Here is a 23901-nt window from a genome sequence, read left to right as displayed (position 1 = left end):
AGCTGTAAGACGACAGAAGCAAGTAACATACAAGGGAGAGCCAATTCGAATAACAGCAGATTCTCTAATGAGACTTTAGAAGCAAGGAGAGACTGGGGCCACATTTTCACACTTCTGAAACAAAACAATGCCCAGCCTAGAATCTTATTCCCTGCAAAACTAAGCTTCGTATATGAAGGAGAAATAAAGACATTCTCAAACAAGCAAAGTCTAGAGAAATCACCAAGACAAGACCAGCCCTACAAGAAGTACTCAAAACAGTGTTACACACGGAACACCATAATAGAAACTCATGAATATAAAAATAACCAAAACCCAAAGATTAAAGGCCAGATATCACTATGGCTCAAGAGAGAAATCAAAGCAACAACATCCAACCCAACAGAATGAACAGTAATCTACCTTACCTATCAGTTCTCTCAATAAACGTGAATGGCTTAAACTCTCCACTCAAGAGACATAGGCTGGCTGAATGGATAAGAAAATACAGGCCAAGTATATACTGTCTTCAGGAAATACATCTAACCTGCAAGGATGCATATAGGCTAAAAGTAAAAGGGTGGAGATCAGTATTCCAGGCAAGTGGAAGCCAAAAGAAGGCTGGAGTGGCAGTTCTAATTTCAGATGATTTAGTTTTTAAACCAACAAAAGTAGTGAAAGACAAAGAGGGTCATTATATAATGGTGAAGGGGATACTTCAAGAAGAAGAAATAACAATATTAAATATATATGCACCCAACTAAGGTGCACCCAGATTCATAAAGCAAACCTTACTGGATCTAAACAAATTGATTAATAGCAATACTATAATCACCGGAGATTTCAACACCCCACTGACGGCACGAGACATGATCCTAAATCATAAAATTAACCAAGAAATAATAAACTTAAACAAAATTATAGAAGAATTGGGACTGACTGTCATTTACAGAACATTCTACCCAAAATCCACTGAATATACGTTCTTCTCATCAGCTCATGGGACATTCTCTAAGATTGACCATATCCTAGGACACAAAGTAAACCTAAAGAAATTTAAAAAAATAGAAATCATACCATGTATCTTCTCAGATCACAGTGGAATAAAAGTAGAAATTAACCCTAAGAGAAACTCACATTTCTACACAAAAACGTGGAAATTAAACAACCTCCTACTGAATGATTACTTCATAAATGAAGAAATCAAGATGGAAATAAAAAATTCTATGAACAAAATGACAGTGGAGAGACAAGTTATCAAATCCTCTGGCACACAGGTAAAGCAGTTTTGAGAAGAAAGTTTATCTCCATAAATGCCTATAACCAAAAGTCAAAAAGATCACAAATAGACAATCTAATGAAATGACTCAAAGAGCTGGAAAAAGAAGAACAGGCCAGCCCCAAACCCAGCAGAAGAAGTGAAATCAACAAGATCAAATCAGAACTAAACGAAATTGAAAACAGGGAAGCTATTCAGAGATTAACAAAACAAAAAGTTGGTTCTTTGAAAAAATAAACAAAATTGACACGCCACTGGCTAGGCTAATGAGAAGCAGAAAACAGAAATCTCTAATAAGCTCCATCAGGAACAAAAAAGGAGATATCACAACTGATCCCAAAGAGATACAAGATATAATTTATGAATACTACAAAAATCTTTATGCACACAAACTGGAAAATGTGGAGGAAATGGACAAATTTCTAGAAACACACAGCCTGCCTAGGCTCAATCAGGAAGAAATAGATTCCCTGAACAGACCAATCTCAACAGCTGAAATAGAAACAGCAATTAAAAATCTCCCTAAAAAGAAAAGTCCTGGTCCAGATGGCTTCACACCCGAATTCTACCACACTTACAAAGAAGAACTAGTACCTATCTTGCAGAAACTATTCCACAACATCGAGAATAATGGAAACATCCTCGACACCTTTTATGAAGCGAATATTACTGATACCAAAACCAGGAAAGGATGCAACAAAAAAAGAAAACTACAGACCAATATCCCTAATGAATATAGATGCAAAAATTTTCAACAAAATCTTAGCTAACCAAATTCAGACACTTATCAAAATAATAATCCATCACGACCAAGTTGGTTTCATCCCAGGGATGCAGGGATGGATCAACATATGTAAATCTATAAATGCAATTCACCACATAAACAGAAGCAAAAGCAAAGACCACATGATTCTTTCAATAGATGCAGAAAAAGCTTTTGACAAAATTCAACACCCTTTCATGATACGAACACTTCAGAAAATAGGCATAGAAGGGACATACCTAAAAATGATACAAGCCATATATGACAGACCCATAGCCAACATCATACTGAATGGGGAAAAACTGAAAGCATTCCCACTTAGAACTGGAACCAGACAAGGCTGCCCACTATCTCCACTTCTATTCAACATACTGCTGGTAGTTCTGGCTACATCAATCAGACAGGAAAGTGGAATTAAAGGGCCAAATAGGGCAGAAGAGATCAAACTTTCGCTGTTTGCTGATGATATGATATTATATTTAGAAAACCCCAAAGATTCAACCAAGAAACTCCTGGAACTGATCAGTGAATTTAGTAAATTCTCAGGATACAAAATCAATACACAGAAATCAGCGGCATTCGTATATGCCAACAACAATATAATTGAGAACCAAATCAAAGACTCAATTCCCTTCACAATAGCAACAAAGAAATTTAAGTATCTAGGAATATACTTAACCAAGGACGTAAAAGACCTCTACAGGGAGAACTATGAAACACTGAGGAAGGAAATAACAGAGGATGTAAACAGATGGAAATCCATTCCATGCACATGTATCGGCAGACTCAACATCATTAAAATGTCTGTACTACCCAAACTGATCTACAGATTCAATGCAATACCTATTAAAATCCCATCAGCATTCTTCACAGATATAGAAAAAATAATTTTATGCTTTGTATGGAACCAAAGAAGACCCCGAATATCAACAGCAATTCTAGGCAACAAAAACAAAATGGGAGGTATTAATATGCCAGATATCAATCTATACTACAAAGCTGTAGTAATTAAAACAATCTCGTATTGGCACAAAAATAAGAATATTGACCAGTGGAACAGATGTGAGAATCCTGATATAAAACCATCCTCACATAGCCATCGAATCTTTGACAAAGCAGACAAAAACATACGCTGGGGAAAAGAATCCCTTTTCAATATATGGTGCTGGGAAAACTGGATAGCCACTTGTAGAAGGCTAAAACAGGACCCACACCTTTCACCTCTCACAAAAACCAACTCACGCTGGATAACAGACTTAAACCTAAGGTATGAAACTATTAGAATTCTAGAGAAAAATGTTGGAAACACTCTCCTAGACATTGGCCTGGGCAAAGAGTTTATGAAGAAGTCCCCAAAGGCAATCAAAGCAGCAACAAAAATAAATAAATGGGACATGATGAAACTAAAAAGCTTCTGCACAGCCAAAGAAAGTCATGAAAGTAAACAGACAACCTACAGAATGGGAGAAAACTTTTGCATCCTACATATCTGATAAAGGGCTGATAACTCGAATATACTTAGAACTTATGAAAATCAGAAAAAATCAAATAACCCTATTAAAAAGTGAGCAAAGGACTTGAACAGAAACTTTTCTAAAGAAGACAGAAGAATGGCCAGCAAACACATGAAAAAATGCTCAACATCTCTAATCATCTGGGAAATGCAAATCAAAACTACAATGAGATATCACTTAACTCCAGTGAGAATGGCCTTTATCAAAAAGTCTCCAAATAACAAATGCTGGCGTGGATGTGGAGAGAAAGGAACACTCCTACACTGCTGGTGGGACTGAAGACTAGTTCAACCTCTGTGGAAATCAATATGGAGATACCTTAAAGCGTTACAAATGAATCTACCATTTGATCCAGCAATCCTATTGCTGGGCATCTACCCAAAAGATCCAATGACACTCTACAAAAAAGACACCTGTACTTGAATGTTTATAGCACCACAATTCATAATTACAAGCAAGGCTGTGGAAACAGCCCAAGTGCCCATCAATCCAAGAGTGGATTAATAAAATGTGGTATATGTATACCATGGAGTACTATTCAGCTCTAAGAAACAATGGTGATATAGCACATCTTATATTTTCCTGGTTAGAGCTGGAACCCATACTATTAAGTGAAGTTCCCCAAGAATGGAAAAACAAGCACCACATATACTCACCAGCAACCTGGTATTAACTGAATAGCACCTAAGTGAACACATAGGTACTACAGTAATAGGGTATTGGGGAGGGGGGTGGCGAGAGGGGGGCGGGCGTATACATACATAATGAGTGACATGTGCACCATCTAAGGGATGGTCATGCTGGAAACTCAGACTTGTGGTGGGAGGGGGGAAAGGGCATTTAGTGAAACCTTAAAACCTGTACCCCTATAATATGCCGAAATAAAAATAAAAAATAAAGAAAAAATAAACAAAAGAGAAAAAACAGTTGTCTATACTAGGAATATAAAGAACATATTTACATATGCGACAGATCCAAACTCAGTATTTTTTATAAAGATCATTAAATACTGGGTCATTTGTTAGTAATTTAAAAATTTTCCAGAAAGAAATCTATATAGAACTAGGTAGAGATGGAATGATTGTCAAAATTATGTCTATTAATAGCCTAAAATATATTGAATGAAAAATTGCTTCCTGATACATTTTCTAAGAATAAAATAAAGTCTTATTTCATGGAAATGCATTTAAGAAACACATAACAATGTAGCTTTCATGAATTTGATTTTTAAAGATGACAGACTTATTTTGCTCATACATTTTAGACATTCAAATGATTTTGCACAGAACTACTAAGTTAACACAAAAATTTAAATTTCATATGATAAAGGGTAATAGAATCCTGAGGAAAAGCATCATAAATCTTGGTTATAACTGAAAAAATGGTACTAAAATATATTGATTCTATTCTTTTTCTTGAGGAAATTTAATCTCTTCATGTGATATAATCATATATTGCCTGAACATGAGATGTTTAAAACTAATTCTGCTCCATACAAAGCATAATGAATTAATCTGGCATCTTTCTTATGTTAGAAATAAAAGGAAACTTTTAAAGACTAAAATGAAATGATAATTGAGAAAAAAAACTACATATATTTTACTTTGAGAGATTAATTCTTTACACAGAAACAATTTTCTTGGGGGACTAATGCTTAGTTTTATGTTTGCTTGCATAATTTTTCTGCCTATCACTCTTTTATACGCAATTATAAAAATTGGTAAATCTAAAGGAAAACTGTTTTTACTGATATGTTTTTGGAAACTAAAAAAAAAAAATAGCCCAGTGGTTCTCAAAATTTTGTTCCCATAACCAATAGCAGCAACAGCAGTACTTAGGAAGTTTAGAAATGCAAATTTTCATGCCCACCCACACCTATGAATCAGAAATTCTGGATATGTGTCTCAGCAGCCGGTGTTTTAATAAGCTCTTGAGATAGTACTGATGCACACTAAAGCTTGAGAACTACTGATTTAGACTGTTCCCTTGGATACAGGGGTTAGGAGCCTGTGGCTTCAAGGCCACATGTGGCCCTCCAGATCCCCAAGTGGGGCCCATTGACTCAATTCAAATTTTACAGAACAAATCATTCATCAGAAGGATTTTAAAAGAACTTCTGTGAAGTCTGGATTCAGTCAAATAGCCACACTCTAGGATTTAGAGGGCCACCCTCATTAGAGGCTTTTAATAAACTTTAATTACTCTTATGTGTAGCTGATAATAGGAATATAAATTTCCCATTTCAAACATTATTTTTCCATTCAGCCTAATTTATAATTCTTTGACATTTTGATTCTTGATATTTATGAATGTGCCAAGGAACTTGAGTAGGTAGTCGCTAACTTAAAAAATGGTTTCTAAGTAATTCCTTATCAGTACACTGCAGGTAACTCATACTCAATGATAAATTTATGACTGTCTCACATTTTCAAGCATTAGGAGGAGGAGATATAGTACAATTTTAATCAGATCCTATCCTATGTGCTTTAAACAACAACCCATTACTTCCATCTTAGAAGATTTGACAAGCATTTTCAAAATGGTTATGTAAGGGCTTGCTTTTTAATAGGTACTAAGAGAAGTAAAAATCGCTTTCTCTTGTTAATCTAGTTACCACCATATATTCACATATTGCTTATCTAGTCATGCCTAACAGATACATACAAGGCCATACCTACACACATGCATATACATACTACTCCCTCACCCAAACGGTTTCAACCCAGGACTGTAAGTACTGCTGTCCCTAGCTAGAATTAGTAGTATTTTTTTTTGGGGGGGGGTCCTTTAGAAACAATTTTGTCAATTGTTCTATGGTAGTGACATGAAACACTATTCTTTAGGTACCAATATAGGTTAATCAGGCTTTGTCAACTGCCTTAGGGATCCCATAAGCTAATATAACATTTTTTCTCAAAGAAGAAAAAGGTCTAAATGCTAACTTTGCCAATAAATAATTCTCTATTCATGGACCTCTATTTTCTAACCCAATATTGCCCAGTAGAGACATAAGGTGAGCCACATATGTAATTTCAAATGTTCAGTAGCTACATTAAGGAAGTATAAAGAAACTGATAAAATAAATGATAGTATTAATAGTATGATATTTACTCCAATACATCTGAAATATTAACAAGTTAAAATATTATCAATATAAAATTATTAATGAGAAATTTTACTTTTTTGTTAGTATTAAATATCTGAAATCTAGAATGGAGTTTACACTTAGATCTCTTTTTTTTTTTTTTTTTTTTTGAGACAGAGTCTCGCTTTGTTGCCCAGGCTAGAGTGAGTGCCGTGGTGTCAGCCTAGCTCACAGCAACCTCAAACTCCTGGGCTCAAGCAATCCTTCTGTCTCAGCCTCCCGAGTAGCTGGGACTACAGGCATGCGCCACCATGCCCGGCTAATTTTTTCTATATATATTAGTTGGCCAATTAGTTTCTTTCTATTTATAGTAGAGACAGGGTCTCGCTCTTGCTCAGGCTGGTTTCGAACTCCTGACCTTGAGCAATCCGCCCGCCTCGGCCTCCCAGAGAGCTAGGATTACAGGCGTGAGCCACCACGCCCGGCCTACACTTAGATCTCTTAATTCAGACTAGTACCGTACTGTAGCTAGAAGCTATTATATTGAACATCACAGTTTTGGACTCAGAGGCAAGTTGATCTTCCTAAGACATGAGAAAAAGTTAAAGACCAATTTAACATACCCATTCACCAAACTAAACTCTCTCCTATAAAAATCTATACATTTCTGGCTCCTTTCCTTTCATATCAAAGTAGAGGAGGACTTTAGAGTATATATTATTGTTATTATGATTTGGGCTTCAAGTATTAAATTACTAAAGGAGTGGTTTTTTGCTATATTTCTTTTTTTATTTTTATTTTTTATTTCGGCATATTATGGGGGTACAGATTTTAAGGTTTCAATAAATGCCTTTTCCCCCCTCCCCCCACAAGTCTGATTCTCCAGCATGACCATCCCTCGGTATAGTTCTTTAATTTTAAGGTAGATGCACATATGCCGAAATTTGTTTTAGAAGGTTCCATACTAAGTAGAGAGCCTAAATGTCATTTTTAGTATTTTCACAGCTTTAGACAATATAATAGTTATGTAAATCTTTCTAAATTGCACAAAGAAAGCAATGGAAATGATCTTAAGCCATTCAGATTGTAGTGACTGTTTACAATTGGGCTCACATTAAAAGAGGGATAATTAAATGGAATTTTGCTGAGTTGTACTGGGAATGATAATGTTAATATCCATGAATAAACATGTCTTGGCTACAAAAAATAGTGTAAAACCAAAAATATTCATATCAATACATAATTTAATGACATTGTCCTAAGCCAAAGACAAGGAGAAAGTGTTGAAATCAGCAGGCGAGAATGACTTATCACATAGAAAGAATCTCAACAAAAGTAACAGCTGATTTTTCTGCAGAATTTATGGAGCAGAGAAATCAATGAAATAACATACTTAGAAGTGCTGACAGGAGAGGTTTTCGGAAAAATGGTGAGGTAGAGGTGACCTTCTGGCTTTCTGCTCCCAGAGAAGGAGGTGAAGAACTCAGATGGCTACACATGAGTGGATCACTCCCCATTAAGAACAGCACTGTGAAACTGTGGAGAGACAAGGTGGGACACACAATACAGGGGGAAAAAGGTGAATGGGAGATATGATACAGCTAATGAGTGTGAGATAAACAATAGAGAATAGAGTATGAGGTCCATACCACCCCGGCCAGCTTGTGGAGTAGGATCTGACCCACAAGAGAATGCCTGACATCTCCACTGACCTCCACATCCACTCACACAGGGACATGTCTGAAGTTGGTGCAAAGTTGTGGCATGAGAAGGTGGGCTCTGTGGAAAGGGTAGACTAAGCAGGAAATATATTGAACTCCCTGGTGCTCTGTGCTAGGACTTCACTGGGCAGGGAGGGACTGGGTCTGAGTGATCGCTTCCTGTGACTGCATGAGGGAGTTTGGAGACAGGTACCTCGCCTCTGGTGGTCAGTGGTTCTGGGTATGAGTGATCGCTTCCTGTGACTGTATGGGGGAGTTTGGAGACAGGCACCTTGCCTCTGGTGGTCAGAGGTTCTAGAACAAAGGAGGTGAACACTGAAAAGGGGGCTATGCCCCTGGAAACCATTGATGATTGGGCTGGCTTGGCATAGGACAGAAAGAGGAAGACTTTCTGAGGGACAGGCATGAGATTGGAGGACTATGACACACAAGAGACATCTGACATCCTGTTGATTCAGCTCACTAATGTGGCCTTTGCCAACTCCTGAGCCATCATCCTTGGTCCTGGCTCTCTGCAGATGGGTGGCTGCCATTTTGGGGGTCCACAACCCACACACTGAAGCATATTATGGTTTGTGGCAGCACATATCCACCAGCCCGGGACTTTCCCCCAAGGCTTGGTGGGCTCCATCCTTGGAGGGGCTGAGGACTGAGTATAACTTCTTGCTCTGTGTGGCTGCTGTGAATCTGTGGGACATCCACGACCTATTGATTTGGCTAGCTGGGCCTGTGTTGGTGGGTGAATCTTGAGTGCTTCCCTTCAACATTAGTTTCCCAGTTGTGGGAGGCCGCAATTTGTCGGATCCCCAGACTCTGGGGCATTTGGTGGTCAGGCAACATGCAGTGACTTTCCTGCTGGGTATGGCAGGCTCCACCTTTAGAAGTGGGGAGAAGTGACAAAAGCCACTTTCTCTGTGTGACTGGTGTGAATCTGCGGGGCTTTTGCACTGTACAATAATTGATGGACCATTGATTGTGCCTGCTGGACCAGTGTATGTCAGCTAATAACTACTTAACTCTAGGGCTTGCTTGCCATGTCCAGCTGCTTCCAACAGTTGGGATGTAGACAGGGGAGGAGAATCATGGTCAGAGAACTTAGCACTTCCACCAATTGACTCCTCCCATTAGAAAAAGTCTTCCAAGCATGGTGAAAGAGCCCTGAATAACATATTAGTGTCTTCCCCTAGCAGTAGGTTAAGCAACCACAGAAACACACACACACAGGCTTGCAGGCATCAGCTGATATCTGTCTTGTATTTTTGCCCACTTTAATGGTGAATTGGGCCCTAGGAACACTTGTGAGTGGCAAGACACTTCCTAAAGATCAGGGCATTCTATTCCACATTGGGGAGACAAGAGACTAACATAAAGGCATTAGATTACCCCAGTAACTGGCTCCTTCATGCAGTCTACAACCAATGACAGAGAGGGTAACCCCATACCTTAACACAGTGCCCTCTATCTCAAGCTATTAGAGGGAAGTGGAGTCATACACACAAGTGTAATCCACCTCCTGGGAGTTAAGCTGGGTGGCCAAACTCACTAATCTCCATTAGCAAGAGGTGAAGACAACAGGTCAGTCACAACCCAACTTGCTAAAATTCCTCTAAGGCAATACAAGCTAGCACTTCCCACCACTCTCGAAGGACGTTCCTTGGGGCCTTGAAGTTAGGTGCACAAACCAGTCCTTGCACTCCTAGTTCTCAACCAAGTAGCCTGATGAGAAAGAACCAGCGAAAGAATGCAGGAAACATGAAAGTTCAGAGAGAAATGTCACCCCCAAAAGAAATCATTAGGCCCTCAAAAACAGATACTAATTTAAATCCAATCATTGAAATGATGGAGGAAGGCTTCTGAATATGGATTGTAAGAAAACTCAATGGAATCGAAGAGAAAAGCGAAACTCAATACAAAGAAGCCACAAGAACAATAGAGAAAATGAATAAAAATTCTCTATACAAATCAAAATATTACAAAAGAACCAAACAGATATTCTAGAAATGAAAGATGCATTTGAGGAACTTCAAAACACAGTGGAAAGCATTAAGAATAGAATGGATCACATACAGGAAAGAATATCAGAGCTTGAAGATAACACCTATGTGCCAAACAAATCAGATGAAGAAAAAGAACACAGAAGCAAGAGAGAAAAACAAAACATACAAGAATTGTAGGGATTATGTAAAGAAAACAAATATAATCATTATAGGCATCCAGAGGGAGAAGAAGAACATACATAAGGCCTGGCAAATCTATTTTTTTTTAATATTGGAGGAAAATATGCCTTGCTTGGCTAGAAATCTAGATATCTAGATACAAAAAGCACACAGAACTCCTGGAGGACTCAACATGAAAAGGCAGTCACCACATCACAAAATCATTAGAGTGGCCAAAGTGAATATGAAAGAGGCAATCTTTTAAGTGGTAAGATAAAAACAGCAGATAACCTACAAAGAAAAAACCTCTCAGATGAACTGTAGACTTCTCAACTGAAACCCTACAAGCCAGAAGGGACTGGGGACCCATCCTCAATCTTCTAAAACTGAATAATGGCCAACCTAGAATTCCAGAAAAACTAAAATTCATCTATGAGGGAGAAATAAAGACTGTCACAGACAAGCAATCACTGATGGAATTTATGAAGAACAGACCTGCCCTGCAGGAAGTACTCAGACCTACATTGTATGCTGAAAGCACAATGGACACTCACCAAAGTAAAATCACTCAGGAGTTAAAGTACAGAACCTGGATTCCACAATGACTCAAGAGGTAAAAGAAAGCAATAAGAATTTATCCAACAATATGAACAGAAATCTACTCCATATATCAATCCTCTCAGTAAATGTGAATGGCTTGAATTGTTCTCTGAAGAGAAATAGACCGGTTGAATGGATAAAAAATTATAAGGCAAGTACAGTTGTTGAAAGGGTCTAGTGCTTTTTCATGTGTTGATTTCAAAATAGTAGACATGGCACAGGTCACCTAGACACTATAAAATCATTAATAATTTAACGCTAGTCTAGGAACTGGTTAGAAAATAATATATTTTTAATCTGTCCTGATGTTAGTTAAAATTTTTTAAAAAGAAAATAATGTATTTTGTACATTAAAGATTTCCTGTACTCAATATTTGAAACTACCTCCTTGTTGTCAATTCTGTGTCACATCATCTCCACAGCCCTGAACCAAACTTACTGTTCCTTATCAATTGGTTTCTCTTCTAACTTCCAATTCACAAGAACTCCATTCAACTAGTCTCCTAGCCTCAGCACGTGCATTACTCTTACTCTATTTTCTATGCTGTACAGGCAGTTAATGCCTCAACTGTCTGTCTCCATGATTGTAGTGTCTTTTTGATTTGAATCTATTTATTCCTGTTTCATTTCCTTAGATCAGGTTGTGTCTTGCTTCCCATCTGGATTACAATAGTGCTGGCCTTATCTTGTCATTGTTAACCCATTCTTTTTTCCTACAATTCTTTCTATGCTTTGCTGTCATATTAGGTTTTATACAAAGTCAACTTCATAATAGGTCTGCAGACAATAATAAGTCCATGTCAATTTCTGACAGAAGAGAATTGGAGACTATTGATTCAAGCTTATAACTTTTTAATGATATAAGTCTATTTACCTATTTCTATTAATTTAGATTGTATTTGTCAACAAATAAGGGAAAATCTAGGTAATAATTAAACAAACAGTGGGAATATATTAACTCAAATACACAGCGTCTCATGGTGGGGCAATATAGGGATGATATAGTAGTCCCAAAGCATTACAGAGTTGAATATCTTCCTTTTCCCCTCCATTATATTTCATTTATTCATTATATTTCATATATCATTATATTTCATTTTCATGATTAAATAATCATGTCCCAAGATGAGGTCTACTCTACTTCCTCCTTCACATTTGTGTTTCAGTAAGAAGGAGGAAATAGAAGTGGCAGTAGCAGGTTTCTGTGAATATCATTTTGGCAAAAAATATGTTGCCTAACTCAGCTAAATGCAAAGAGTTTAATGAATGGAATTTTAGGGCACGTATGGAATAGGGGGCAAGAAATAAAGTTTGGATCAAGTGATCTATACCCTGTGCTATGGCATATAGTAGTTTTCTCTAATATTATACTTTCTACTTTATGTGTTGGATAACTTTATAATAATATGAGTTATTATGGATTCACTGTAATTAAATATGCTAGCATATGAATTTGTCAGATTATTGCATTAAATCATTCCTAGGAAAAGAATCATCAACAATCAGAGTTTACTTTTGAAGCCTTAGTAGCCACTGTATTTGATTTGTTTGGAGCTGGGACAGAGACAACAAGCACAACCTTGAGGTATGCTCTCCTGCTCCTGCTGAAGCATCCAGAAGTCACAGGTATGACCACAGATGATGAGCAATGTGAATTTCAGTAATGATGTTGGGAGGATGCTGCTGGTGTCCTCCCTCCTGTTTCCCTTAAACACCTGCATTATTTAAAGTTCTGTGCCAACAGCTGTGGTATGTCCAAATTTAATGATGTGATTAAAATGGGATATCTTTGCACAATAGGAAAGGATGACTGAGAGAAGTAAAGGCACCCTGGCAATAGGAAGAGCAAGAGAGCTCTGGTATAGTATCTGGATTTCCCAGTGAATGATTTATGCCAGACAGAGTGAACACAAATTGACTTAGGATTGTACTTTGATTTTATTATGAAAAAGAAACTTTTTGAACAGTAGGTGTATTTTTGATGATACCTTTTCTCATTATTAAAATTCCATGTTCTAATACTAAATTAGGCAAAATGGAAACTCTCTTTACTGAATCATACTTAGAAATCCTAGAAATTTAATGAGGCTGCCTGAGATAATTTCCAATCTGGAAAGTATTCTAAAAAGTTAGATTTGTAAGAAAGGTGTTTCCATTTAGGCAAAAGATATACCCAAAGGAAGTTTCTTATTCCGGAAGTCTAATCCATAAAACTGGTGTTTGACGATATAAAAAATGTTTTGAGGAGTGGGTCAATAATTTTGTCTTTTAAATAACTTTACTTTAGAAATTTACCTTTTATGCAATAGATACTTTTTTCCTATTCAAGATCCCACTGAAATGACAATAGTTTAATTATAAATGAAAATCAGTGATTTTAAATTGGGAAGAATGGAGTATAGCCAAAAGAGAAGTGATTGATAGTCTGAGGTTTCCCAATAATTAGGAAATTATTACTGGGTGTTTGAAACATCTACTCAAGAATCTGGAAATAATTCTAACTAGGGAAATAAAAAATTATGAATTCAAGTAAAAAGACACAGTTAAGTCCAAGAAAATACCAAAAATCAAATGTAAAATCATAGCTATCTTACCAGGGATGAATATTTATGTATTTAGAATGATGTAATTACTGAATACTAATATAACCAGAAATTATGGTCCAAATATATTCTTGATAGTGGATTGAGAGAAGTGTGTGTTTGTGTATCTATTCGATAGTATGTCCAAATATGAGGTGGAGATGCAGATTAAAATTTTCATAGCCCATAATGAGAAATTATTAAATATTATCTACAAATAGATAAGAAATAGGACCAGTCTGTATTTAGAAAAATGGATATATCTTTCAGAAGAAGTTGCTAGAATGTTCAAATAAGCCACATTTGTGAAGTGGGAAGTTGAAGAGATTACCATTGTACATGGTACAGACACACACATGCACAGAGATACAAAAATACAGATAAAAGTGAATATGTATAAATCTTTTAGTAGAATTTAATTTTTTTATAACCTCATATTGTTTTCATATGAAATTAATATTTGATCCCTGTTTTTACTCTTGCAAGACAGTAATTTCATGACTTAATTATATGCTTACTTTGTATATCAAATATTTTATCATTTCTGTTTGTAGTACTTATCATGTATGTCAATACATGTACATGCGAGATTTATTTTAACGCGTAGCTTATGGTGCAATTATATGCATTTGTATTATAACAATTGTCTAAGTCTATAGGTACTTCTAGCTCTATAATTTAAGTTTAAAATGACATTGGGGTACTTTCATAATGCTTCATGTAGCCCTCGTACAATAAATGTGCCATTTTTCTTCTTTTCCATCACTTCTTACTTGTGTCTTATCAGCTAAAGTTCAGGAAGAGATTGACCATGTGATTGGTAGACACAGGAGCCCCTGCATGCAGGACAGGAGCCACATGCCCTACACGGATGCTGTGATACATGAGGTCCAGAGATACCTGGACCTTGTCCCCACCGACCTCCCCCATGCAGTGACCTGTGACATTAAATTCAGAAACTACCTTATCCCCAAGGTAAGCTTGTTATTTTACACTGTACCTCAGTATTCTTGAAATTCCCAAATCCACAGTATGGTTCCAATCATCTAACATCTCAAGGTGACAGAAATGCAAAACTCATGTGTGGCAGCTTGATGGACTTTGTGAAACTTCTAGTTTAGGGCTATAAAGCTTTAGAACAGGTCTTGGTTCCTAGAAGCTTATGTCTTCCAAATTTGTTCTGCTTTTTCAAGATTATTTTGGCTACTCTTAGGTGTACACATTTCCAAGTACATTTTATAATATCAGTTTGTCAATGACCTTAACACTGTGCTGGGCCTTCTATCAGGGTGATATCCAATCTATAGATCAATTTGGAAAAAATTGGTATCTTGTCACATTGAATCTTTCAATTCATGAATTTGATTATACTCCCAATTTATTTGGGCTTTCTTTTATTTGCTCAGTAATTTTTTATTTTTAGTGTAGTGGTTTGCAAATCTTTTGTTAGGTTTTTGCTAGATAATGAATATTTTTGTTGCTATGAATTTATAAAATGCCTTTTCCATTTCTTTATACCTACTATATGGAAATATAATTAGTTTTATCATTCTTATGCTATGAATCTAACAACTTTTCTAAATTGACTGATCATAGCTAATAATTTGACTATAGATTCATGGGGAATTTCCAGGTACAATTATTTATCTATCTGGAATAATATTTGTTTTATTTCTTATTAATTTCTCTTTATTGAATTATTGCACTGGCTAGGATTTCCAGGATGGTGTCGAACAGAATTAGTGACAGTGGGGTTCCTTGTTTCATGTCTCACATGCAAGAAAGGGTAGAGAGTTAACATCTCACTATTGAGAATGATGATTTAAGTAGATTTAGGTACATATTCTTTATCACATTTGGAAAGTTTGCTCTTTGTTCAAATATTTTACATGAATTTTTGTCAGAAATTTGTTTCTAATTTTATCAAATTGATTCTCTGCCTCTATTGGCATGATTGCATATATTGGCCTCACCCTCCTTTCTAAATATATACAAGTCTACACATAGCTGTGTTTATGTTTCTAAGATATTTTATATGTGTTGTTACTTCCACAAAATTTTCTTGTCAGATTTCTGATGCCAAGATAATGCTGGTCTCATGAAATTAGATGAAAAAGTTTCCTAAATATGGGTCTCTTTTTGTTGCCTTCCATCTCACACTTTTCTTCTTAGTTGATCACTTAGTGACCACTTAGTTGTATCTTTGAAATAACTAACAACTTTTGGTTGAATACCAGAGATTATAAATGAATACCAGAGAGTTGCAAATTGAAAAATACAGAGTGTCAGAGATGTTTAACTCCTTCTAGAAAGGATTCATTCCTCTCCCATAGGCAGTCATAATGATGTAAGACGTCTTGCCCTGATTCAGGGTTGGACATGAAGTGAACACAGTTAAAAATTAACTGTAGCTGTTAGCTTACCTCTCTGATGTTTTCCCATCTCTGGAATCTTGAGACCAATTTTTGTCTTAGTGGCTCTAAAGTGTTTTTGAACTCATGGTTTCCATATTCATCCAGATATTCTAGTTGCTATGCTACAAGATACTCTAATTCCATTGAAGCCAGGTCATATTATTATTAAAATTAAAAATAGTATCACCAAACATTGTATTAATATTTTCAAGTGGAAAATATCAATGACATTTATAAAACTGCAAATATTTAAGCCATTATTGATTATGCTAAGTTCCTCGGTAATAAGGTGGTACCTAACAGATATCTCTATTGCAGAGATTCTGCTTTTTATGTGTAATTAATAAAAATCTATAGCATTGCACTTTAAGACTGTTTACAAGTCCTGCTTCCCAAATCACCCACCCAAAACTTTTGGCTTTAAGTGATTATCGTTCCCTGAACCGATGATCCTGACCTAAATTCTTACAAAGTGATGATTTTTCTAATTTCATGATCCTTTCTGTGTTTCTAAGCTAGAATTAATCTGTAATGAATATCTTCCACATATTTTTAATTAAGACAAACAAACTGCATGGTATGATGAACACAAGTTTTATAGTTGTTACTGTACTTGTTGTTACCATCCCAGATGATGTTTTTTAAACTAGATTATATGTTTGATTACAAATGCCCTCTGAACAGGTACTACAGACATTTAAACTGCCAACAGAGACTTCCACTTTAAGCCATACTCTACAGATGAGATGTGTGAAATTGAAATGATGAAATAGAGCAGCAAGTGGGGACAGAAACTGAGGTCTAAGATTGATTATAAAGTGAATGAATTCAGAAAGTTTTGTGTCAAAGTTCTGAGGTACTCATTATTTCAGATGTGATTGGAGGCCACTTTAGCAAGATCACTGGCACTAGCCTTAAACTTATGTCTTTCATTGCTGAGTCTGTCTGCCTGGAAATGTTGCTGCTATTTTGGACCAGCATTGCCTCATATTTGGATGAAAGAATTAACTAGGTGATCACTATTGTTTCTTCCATTCCACGACTTCTTCATACTTAGGTTTATTTATGTTTGTGGTTCCAGGGCACAACCGTATTACCATTCCTAACATCCGTGCTGCATGACAGCAAGGAATTCTCCAACCCAGAAATATTTGACCCAGGCCACTTTCTAGATGAGAGTGGCAACTTTAAGAAAAGTGACTACTTCATGCCTTTCTCAGCAGGTAACAGAAATTCCTTTACATAATACTTCTGAGAACACAATTACTTTTGGGGATCAGTTGCAAGTTGCATGGTGCCTCTTCTGGAAGCCTGTCGAATTAGTTGTTTCTTGTACATGATTGAAGCACCACTCCCAATGCCATGTAGTTCCCCTCTCATGATACTTCCTTGCTATTAGGCCAGATTAGAGGAATTTTGGAGAGTTGGCTCATTTTTTCCAAATTGAGAAAGTATAGGTTGTTTGAATTCTGCCACTAGATGCATAACTGATGAACCCTAGAGCTCTTCCTAGAACTTAAAACTCATTCATTCTTTCATCTGCCACCATAAGAAAGTCATCTAACTCTAAAGCTTCACTGAATGTCTTCTATGTGGTGTTTCTCATCCCCCAAGCTGAGCTCTGAGGATACAAGTATCCTCAGACACAGAAAGGAGTCTTAAGAGTTCACACCCAAGGTAAGGAAGCAGATGAGTAAATATGATCATTATAATTCAGTATGTTTGGGGCTGTGAGACAGAAATGCACAGGCTGCATTTGTGGAGGACACAGAGAGGATGCCTGTCCTTGCTCTCTCATATGCCACATGAGACATAAAATGGAGTAAGCAACCTTTTAATAACAGAAATGACATTTGAGCTGCCTCAAAGGAGGCAGAAAATAGAATGAAAAAAATATTGCAGGGCATTTTTAAGGAGGTAATCAACTACAGGAATGGGACATTTGCTCTAAATCAATGATGTCTCTGCCTAACAATCACGGAGTCAGGAAAACATTAGGAATGTGGCTGGATACTCTGCAATGATTCTAGAGCATTCCACTCTTCATCTAGTCATGATCAGATATCTTGGATATTGGATCTACACATGCAGTGTGTGTGCTTGGTCTCTGGACATGGAACCCCCATCTACATTCTTGCCCTCTGATGTCTGTCTGTTTTGTATCTGGCATTGTAGATACGGACACAACAAGGAAAGTGCCCTGAGGCCTCCCTTCATAATTCATATTTTAGTGCAGTCAAAAATAAACAGAGATGTGTGAGTCCAGGTGATTCATACCGTTTTCATCCCTTTGTGATGCCCTAACAAAATTCCCAAGACTGGGTAATTTATAAATAACGGAAATTTATTACTCACTGTTCTGGAGGCAGGGAAGTCCAAGATCCACACCAGAAAGACTGGTGTGTGCTTAGGGCCTATTCCTCTGGATCATGCCCTCTTTGTGTATTCACATGATGGAAGGACAGAAAGAGCGAGAGGGGGAGAAATAATTTCCTTGCATCTGTTTACACGGTCATTAGTCCGATGATTGCAGAGCCTGAGCAGTTTATTGATCTTAGAAAGGCTGTACCTATTAATACTGTTGCATTGGGATTAAATGTCAACATATGCATTTGGGGGAGAAACATTCAGAACATAACACATGCTTCAGTTGAAGCATGGCTTGAGCTGAGAATAGAAGCTGTGAAGAGTGGAAAGAAAGATCATGGAGATGTCAGACTAGAAACAGGAAACACAGGAATGTGGATGTGGTTTCTTGGAAAATGTAAATGGAAACTCAAAACATCAGTTTTCATATGAGAATACTCAATAGGGTGCTTGGCATGGAGCTGATACTTAATAAATATTAATATTTGTTAAATGAAGGGTGCCCTTAAGATCAGATGTTACGTGGACAACAAGAGTGTCCACTTTTTGTCCATTTGTCTATCCAATCATCCTTCCATCCAGCCAACCATTCTTCAAATAGTTACTATGTATTCCATTTATTCTAATCACAAGCACAGTGTTTGTCTCAGTCACTGCTACACACAAGGAGTAACTACCCTCTCTGCTTGTTATTTTTAGGAAAACGGACATGTGTGGGAGAGGGACTGGCCCGCATGGAACTATTTTTATTCCTGACCTCAATTTTACAGAACTTTAACCTGAAATCTCTGGTTGACCCAAAGGACCTTGATATCACCCTAGTTGCAAAAGGATTTACTTCTGTGCCACCCTTGTACCAGCTCTGCTTTGTTCCTGTCTGAAGAAGGTCAAGCAGTCTGGCTGCTGAAGGGATGCTGTCTGCAGCTCCCTCTTCTCTGAGACATCATGTACCTCCTTCCCGCGATCAGCCATGCCTTTGCTGACCTGTGCTCTCACATCTTCCCATTCCCTCAAGCCCAGTGGACATCATTCCTCTTTTTAGGAGAATTTCTTGAGTTTCACTGCACAAACATGCCTACTATTCCTCGTATTCTGTAACTCTTGTATTAATTGCCACATATGCCAATCCTTACCTAATATTCAGTTATTAATGTTATCACAGTAAAACAGAATATGATTAGTGTATGATAATTCAGATTTATTTTTTCTGAACATTCTAAATAAAAATTATTATTATTTGTTGGGTCAGTTCTCAGACTTTCCTTCTTTTATGCATAAAGCAAGTAAAAAATAAATGAAAACAGGGTCCCAGGAGGCCATGCTGGTCCTCAAAATGATAAGCACGGAAGGGAATAAAGGGGAAGAGTGTAGGGAAGCTCTCTTGGCTGAGTACCACCTAGAGTTACTCAAGGTTTGGATTTGAATGAGAATGTATGTCCAGAAGCAGCTCCAAGCTGTTGAAATATTGGGAAGATCAGTGATAAGGAGGAATGAACAATATGTACTAGTATTTATGTACCTGCTTTGGTGTTGCTGTAGCATTACTATAAAGTGGCATTACTTTATCTTAAATAAAGATTGGATTATTTTTATTACTTCTAGTTTCCAACTTAGTTTGGACACATATGCTTTCATATTGATACCCATGTGTTCTGAGAGTTAATCTTCTCTCCCCAAACACAAACAAAATCCCTGTGAAGAATTACTACGTTCTTTTGCACTTTAACGTAAGTGTGATGGTAATTTGATGGTGTGCTCCTGAAATCATTACCCTCATGTTGATGCAGAAAATTTGGGGTGCTGGGTCACAGCCACTTGCCACCTCCCCGCTGCTCCACAACCGGCTGGCTGGAGGCCGAGGCGGGTGCGTGCTGCTGGGGCCCAGCCTCCCAAGCAGACACTCGCTGTCAGGGCAGTGCTCCCTGCTCTGTCGCCTGCTCCCATCCTCCAGCCGCACTGCTCGCATGATCCTGATGGGTACTTTTTGAATTCCACTGTTGCCAATTGGATGTTGCAGCTTGTTGGTGATTGAATATTAAAGCTTGCTGTTGATTGGATGCTTTTTGAGTCCTACCAAAGGTATAAAAACAGGAGGAGAACAAGGAAGGGGAGGTCAGAAGTCAGAAGAGTGCCAAAAGAGCTGATGGAATACAGGCTATTCTCCGATTCTCCATGTGCCACTCATTTTTATCCCAGTCAACAGCTGTTAGACACTGGCTGTTGGCCTGCCAGAAAAATGTCATCTCCAAAGCATAGTAAACTGAATATTTTATCACGTTGAATTATATTCATCTTTTTTTCCATATCTTCTGCTTGAAGTGTGTGATACAAGAATTGATATCACTCATTACCCATCTCCCAGTTCAGATGTCAGAAGAGGCACCTAAACTTTGGAATATATTTTATTTAATTTTTTTATCTGTGGGTACAAATATTGTTAGGGTTACATATCTTGCCCCTGCCCCCCCTCCTCACCCCACTCTGCCAGAGCTTCAAGCGTGTCCAGTCTCCAAGTGGTGCACCCTGCACCCACCATGAAAGTGCCGTACCTTTCCCCTTCTCCCCCTTTCCACCTGTTCACCTCCCATTAACAAAAATTTTTTTTTTAGACATTTTGGTTACAGTGTGTTTCTTTGCCTCTCCCTAAAAAGGGATAGAGGTAATCCTTTGCCCCCTACAATGCTCATCACATCCTTAAGATGTGATGTGGGTTCCCCCCCCCCCGCCAGATCCCCGTTGAGCACTACAATTTTTTGAGCACCATAGGTTTAGTCTGTTAGTACCTATTTGGTGGCGAGTAGATGTGTAGCCCATTTTCTAGGTCTTGGGTCGTCTTGCTTTGTATTACAGGCTTAAACTTAATCCAAGATAGCATAAACGGTGCTAGTTCATTATCATTTCTTAGGATTGAGTAATATTCCATTGTGAGTATATACCACATTTTAGTTATCCATTCATGAATTGATGGGCACTTGGGTAGTTTCCATGACTGTGCAATAGTGAATTGTGCTGCTATAAACATTCGGGTGCAGATGTCTTTATAATAGAGTGACTTATGTTCTTTTGGATAGATGCCCAACAATGCTATTGCTGGGTCGAATGGTATTTCTATATTTAGTTGTTTGAGATATCTCCAAATTCTTTTCCACAAAGGTTGCACTAATTTGCAGTTCCAACAGCAGTGTAAGAGTGTTCCTGTCTCTCTGCATCCTCGCCAGCATTTGTTGTTTTGGGATTTCTTGATACAGGCCATGCTTACTGGGGTTAGGTGGTATCTCATTGTGGTTTTGATTTGCATTTCTCTAATGATTAGAGATGTTGAACATTTTTTTATATGTTTGCAGGCCATTATTCTGTCTTCTTTGGAAAATTTCTGTTCATTTCCATTGCCCATTTCTTGATGGGGTTGTTTGATTTTTTTCTTGTTTATTCTTTTAAGTTCTAGATAGATTCTTGTTATTAGACCTTTATCGGAAGTGTAGAGAGCGAATATTTTCTCCCACTCTGTGGGTTGTCTATTTGCTCTAATGATCGTTTCCTTGGCAGTGCAGAAACTTTTTAATTTGATCAGATCCCATTTGTTTATTTTTGCTGTGGCAGTGATTGCCTTGGGGATCTTCCTCATAAATTCTTTGCTTAGACCAATATCTAATAAGGTTTTCCCAACATCTTCTTCGAGGATTCTTAAAGTTTCATGTCTTAGTTTTAGGTCTGTTATCCATCTTGAGTGAATTTTTGTGAGGGTTGAGAGGTTGGGGTCCTGATTTGCTCTTCTGCATATTGCTAACCGGTTTTCCCAGCACCATTTACTGAAGAGAGAATCTTTTCCCCATAGTATATTTTTGTCTGCTTTATCAAAGATTAGGTTACTGTATACAGATGGTTTGATCTCTGGAATCTCAGATCTATTCCAGATGTCGATGTTTCTGTTCTTGTGCCAGTAACAGGCAGATGTTACTATTATTGCCTTATAGTACAGCTTGAAGTCAGGAAGACTGATCCCTCCCAGTTTGTTCTTTTTACTTAAGATTTCTTTGGCTATCTGTGGTTTTCTCTGGTTCCATACAAAGCGAAGGATTATTTTTTCTAGATCTGTAAAGAATGCTGGTGGTATTTTGATGGGAATTGCATTGATTCTGTAGATCACCTTAGGTAATATTGACATTTTAACAATATTGATTCTTCTAAGCCATGAGCATGGTAGATTTTTCCATCTGTTTAAATCATCTGCAATTTCTTTTATCAGTGTTTCATAGTTCTCCTTGTATAAATCTTTCGTATCTCTCATTATATATACTCCTAGGTATTTAATTTTCTTTGGAGCTATAGTAAAGGGTATTGGGTTTTTGATTTGAATTTCTGCTTGATGGTTTTTGGCATATATGAATGCTTCTGATTTGTGTATATTGATTTTATACCCTGAAACTTTACCAAATTCATCTATCAGATCTAGAAGTCTCTTGGATGAGTCCATGAGGTTTTCTAGATATAATATCATATCATCAGGAAGAGTGAGAGTTTGATCTCATCTGACCCAACTTGGATGCCCTTAATACCCCTGTCATGCCTGATTGCTATAGCTAAGACTTCAAGCACTATGTTGAATAGGAGGGGAGAAAGTGGGCATCCTTGTCTAGTTCTGGTTCGAAGGGGGAATGATTTCAATTTTTCCCCATTTAGAATGATGTTAGCCATTGGTTTATCATAAATGGATTTGATAAATTTAAGGTATGGGCCATCTATGCCTATTTTGTTAAGGGTTTTTTTATCATAAAGGTATGTTGGACTTTATCAAATGTTTTTTCTGCATCTATTGACAGAATCATATGGTCTTTGTTCTTGACTTTATTTATAAAGTGGATTTCATTTATAGACTTGTGTATGTTGGACCAGCCTTGCATGCCAGAATAAACACCACTTGGTCATGGTGAATTATTTTTTTGATGTGCTGCTGAATTCTATTTGCTAAAATTTTGTTTATGATTTTTGCATCTATAGTCATGAGGGATATTGGTCTGTAATTTTCTTTTTTTGTTGCATCATTTCCTGGCTTTGGTATCAAGGTGATATTAGCTTCATAGAATGAGTTAGGAAGGATACCATCCTTCTCAATGGTGTGGAATAGTTTCTGTAGTATAGGTATGAGTTCATCCTTGAATGTTTGGTAGAACTCTGGGGTGTAGCCATCTGGCCCAGGACTTTTCCCTTTGGGGAGGTTTTTAATTACTGCTTCAATTTCTGAGCTTGTGATTGGTCTGTTCAGGAACTCATTTTCCTCCTGGGTGAACTTAGGGAGGTTGTGTGATTCCAGGAATCTGTCAATTTCATCTTCATTCTGTAGTTTTTTGGCATATAGATTTCTATAGTAGTCAAACATAATGTTTTGTATTTCTGTGGAGTTTGTTGTGATCTCTCCTTTTTCATTTCTTATTGAGGTTATT

At 37.2% G+C, this 23901-nt stretch overlaps 1 protein-coding gene across 2 annotated transcripts in view; it reads left to right on the top strand.

Annotated features, from left to right (window-relative positions):
• The window catches only part of CYP2C9 (cytochrome P450 family 2 subfamily C member 9), a 40928-nt gene extending 21225 nt beyond the window's left edge, over nt 1–19703 (top strand). Inside the window, exons 6-9 of one of the 2 annotated variants that reach the window (XM_012766410.3) lie at nt 12582–12723; nt 14467–14654; nt 17175–17316; nt 19160–19703. In XM_012766410.3, coding sequence (XP_012621864.2) covers nt 12582–12723; nt 14467–14654; nt 17175–17316; nt 19160–19341 — 654 coding nt within the window. In that variant the 3' untranslated portion in view covers nt 19342–19703. The remainder of the gene's footprint in view (nt 1–12581; nt 12724–14466; nt 14655–17174; nt 17317–19159) is intronic. The other variant, XM_020280596.2, reaches the window with a different exon arrangement.
• The last annotated feature ends 4198 nt before the right edge of the window (nt 19704–23901 follow it).

This window comes from Microcebus murinus, chromosome 14 (assembly GCF_040939455.1).
Source record: "Microcebus murinus isolate Inina chromosome 14, M.murinus_Inina_mat1.0, whole genome shotgun sequence".
In the NCBI taxonomy this organism is placed as follows: Eukaryota; Metazoa; Chordata; class Mammalia; order Primates; family Cheirogaleidae; genus Microcebus; species Microcebus murinus.
Note: the sequence above shows the minus strand (reverse complement) of the source record. Positions and strands in the feature narration are given on the sequence as shown.